The 2,396-nt window shown below is 37.6% G+C and overlaps 1 protein-coding gene across 1 annotated transcript; it reads right to left on the bottom strand.

The window, feature by feature from the left end:
* Positions 1-784: 784 nt before the first annotated feature.
* On the bottom strand, positions 785-1,273 carry LOC138338755 (uncharacterized). Its single transcript, XM_069289842.1, has one exon. The coding sequence runs from the start codon at positions 1,271-1,273 to the stop codon at positions 785-787; it is 489 nt and encodes a 162-aa protein (XP_069145943.1).
* Between the last annotated feature and the right edge of the window lie 1,123 nt (positions 1,274-2,396).

Here is a 2,396-nt window from a genome sequence, read left to right as displayed (position 1 = left end):
CCTTTCTTTGCAAAGCTCATTTCCCCTCACATAGGTGAGACTTTCTTAAAAACACAATCATGAACTTGGAACTTTAGTTCTCTTCTCCTTACATCTGCATAATACTTCTAATTACTTTGGGTTGTCTTAAGTCTATCTCTAATGATTTGAACTTTCTCCATAGAATAAAGGACTAAATCTGGCCCTACCAATGTTGTTTAACCTACTTCAAACCTACATATAGGAGATCTAAATCTACGACCATATAAATGCTCGTAGGGGGCCATCTTAATGTTGGAAATATAGCTATTGTTGAAGGCGAAATAAATAAGAGAAAGGTGAGCATGCCAACTACCTTTTAAAATAGATCACACCAGCCCTCAACATATCCTATAGGATTTGGATGGTATCCTCCGCCTGTCCATACGTCTGAGGATGAAATGTTGTGCTTAGGTTAAATTGAGTACCAAGACCCTTCTGGAATGACTTCGAGAAATGAGAGCTAAATTGAGGACCTTTATCTGATATGATAGGGAAAAAAACCCCATGTAACCTCACAATTTCATTAATGTAAAGCTTGGCATAGTCCTCTGCTAAATTTGTCGTCTTGACCGCAAAAAAGCGAGAAGACTTACTCACCCTATCAACTATCACCCGAATGGAGTTATGTTTTCTGGGAGTACGAGGTAACCTTGTGATGAAATATAGATTGATCACATTCCACTTCAAAGTAGGAATATCAATCTCTTGAGTCATACCTCATGTTTTTTGATTTTCTACCTTGTCTTCCTTGCAATTCAGCCACTTACTCAAAAAAATCTTCTATGTCCCTCTTCATGCCATTCCACCAATAGACTTCCCTCAGATCGCGATACATCTTAGTGGAACCTAGATGAATAGAATATCTGGAGTTATGGTCTTCTGCAAGGATATGCTTTCCCAACTCACCCACATCTGGAACATACAATCTACCCTGGCAGCGAAGTACACCTTCTGCCCCTTGGGAGAAAACCTCCACTCTCTGATTGTGGAAAACATTCTTAATTTCAAGCAAAATTGGATCAATGTCTTGCTTTTCCTTAACATCCATTACTAAAGAAGACTCCACCCAATTGTTAACTGTTACACCACTATCTATTATGCTTATAAGGCGAAATCTTAAATGACCTAGCATGTGAACATCATTCACTATCTCCTCCCGTTCTTCCTCAACCTGGGATACACTACCCATAGATAATCTACTAAGAGTATCTACTACTACATTAGCCTTATATGGAGGATAATGCACACTCATATCTTAATCCTTAAGAAACTCAAGATATCTCCTCTAGCGAAGATTCAACTCATTCTAGGTGAACACATATTGAAGACTATTATGGTAACTGAACACATCTACATGAAAACTACACCAGTAGTGTCTCCATATATTGAGTGCAAACACCACTGCTGCAAGCTCGAGGTTATGAGTTAGATAGTTCTTCTCATGCACCTTAAAGATGTGTAGAGAGGCATACACTATAACCTTATCACGCTGCATCAATACACAACGTAGGCCAACTCTGGATGCATCCGAATAGATCACATAACAATCTTAACCATCTTGTAGAGTCAAGACATTAGTTGTAGTCAATCTAGTTTTAAATTCTGCAAAGCTTTTCTCTCAATCATTTAACCATTGTAACTTGACCATCTTTTGAGTCAACCTAGTCTAATAAACTTTTGTAATAACCCACTAGGTCTAATAAACTTTTTATATCGTTAGCAGAGGTAGGTCTGGGCCATTGTTTCACTAGGTCTATCTTCTGTGAATCCAATCGGATCCCTTCGCTATCTACAATAGACCAAGAAAAAGTAACGAATTGAAACCATAACACACATTTGTGGAACTTAGCGAATAACTAGTGATCCTTGAGATTCTGTAGAACAATTCTCAAATGACTCGCATGTTCCTCCTTATTCCTATAGAAAATAAGGATATCATCAATGAAGACGATAATCAACAAGTCCAAGTGATGTTTGAACACTTCGTTAATCAAATCCATGAAAGATGTAGGAGCATTGGTTAGTCCAAACGACATAACTACAAATTTGTAATGACCATACCGAGTTCTGAAGGCTATATTTGGAATATTACTACCTCTGACTCTAAGCTAATGACAGCCTAATCTGAGGTCTAAATTTGAGAAGTGACTAGCACCTTGAAGTCGGTAAAATAAGTCATCAATCCTAGGGATATGATACTTATTCTTCATTGTGACCTTGTTTAATAATCTATAATCTATGCAAATTTTGAGATAACCATTTTTGTTTCTTACGAACAACACTGGTTGGTGCACCCCATGGAGAAATACTAGGTCAAATGAAGAACTTATCTAGAAGGTCTTTCAACTGTTCTTTCAATTCCTTAAGCTCTGCTG

This window comes from Solanum lycopersicum, chromosome 10 (assembly GCF_036512215.1).
Source record: "Solanum lycopersicum chromosome 10, SLM_r2.1".
Taxonomy (NCBI): Eukaryota; Viridiplantae; Streptophyta; class Magnoliopsida; order Solanales; family Solanaceae; genus Solanum; species Solanum lycopersicum.
The sequence above is the reverse complement of the archived record's forward strand: the minus strand, read 5'-3'. Positions and strand labels throughout refer to the sequence as shown.

What these genes read in the sequence shown, in the direction of transcription:
- LOC138338755 (XM_069289842.1), bottom strand. Translation starts at nt 1,273, where the DNA reads ATGAGTGTGCATTATCCTCCATATAAGGCTAATGTAGTAGTAGATACT.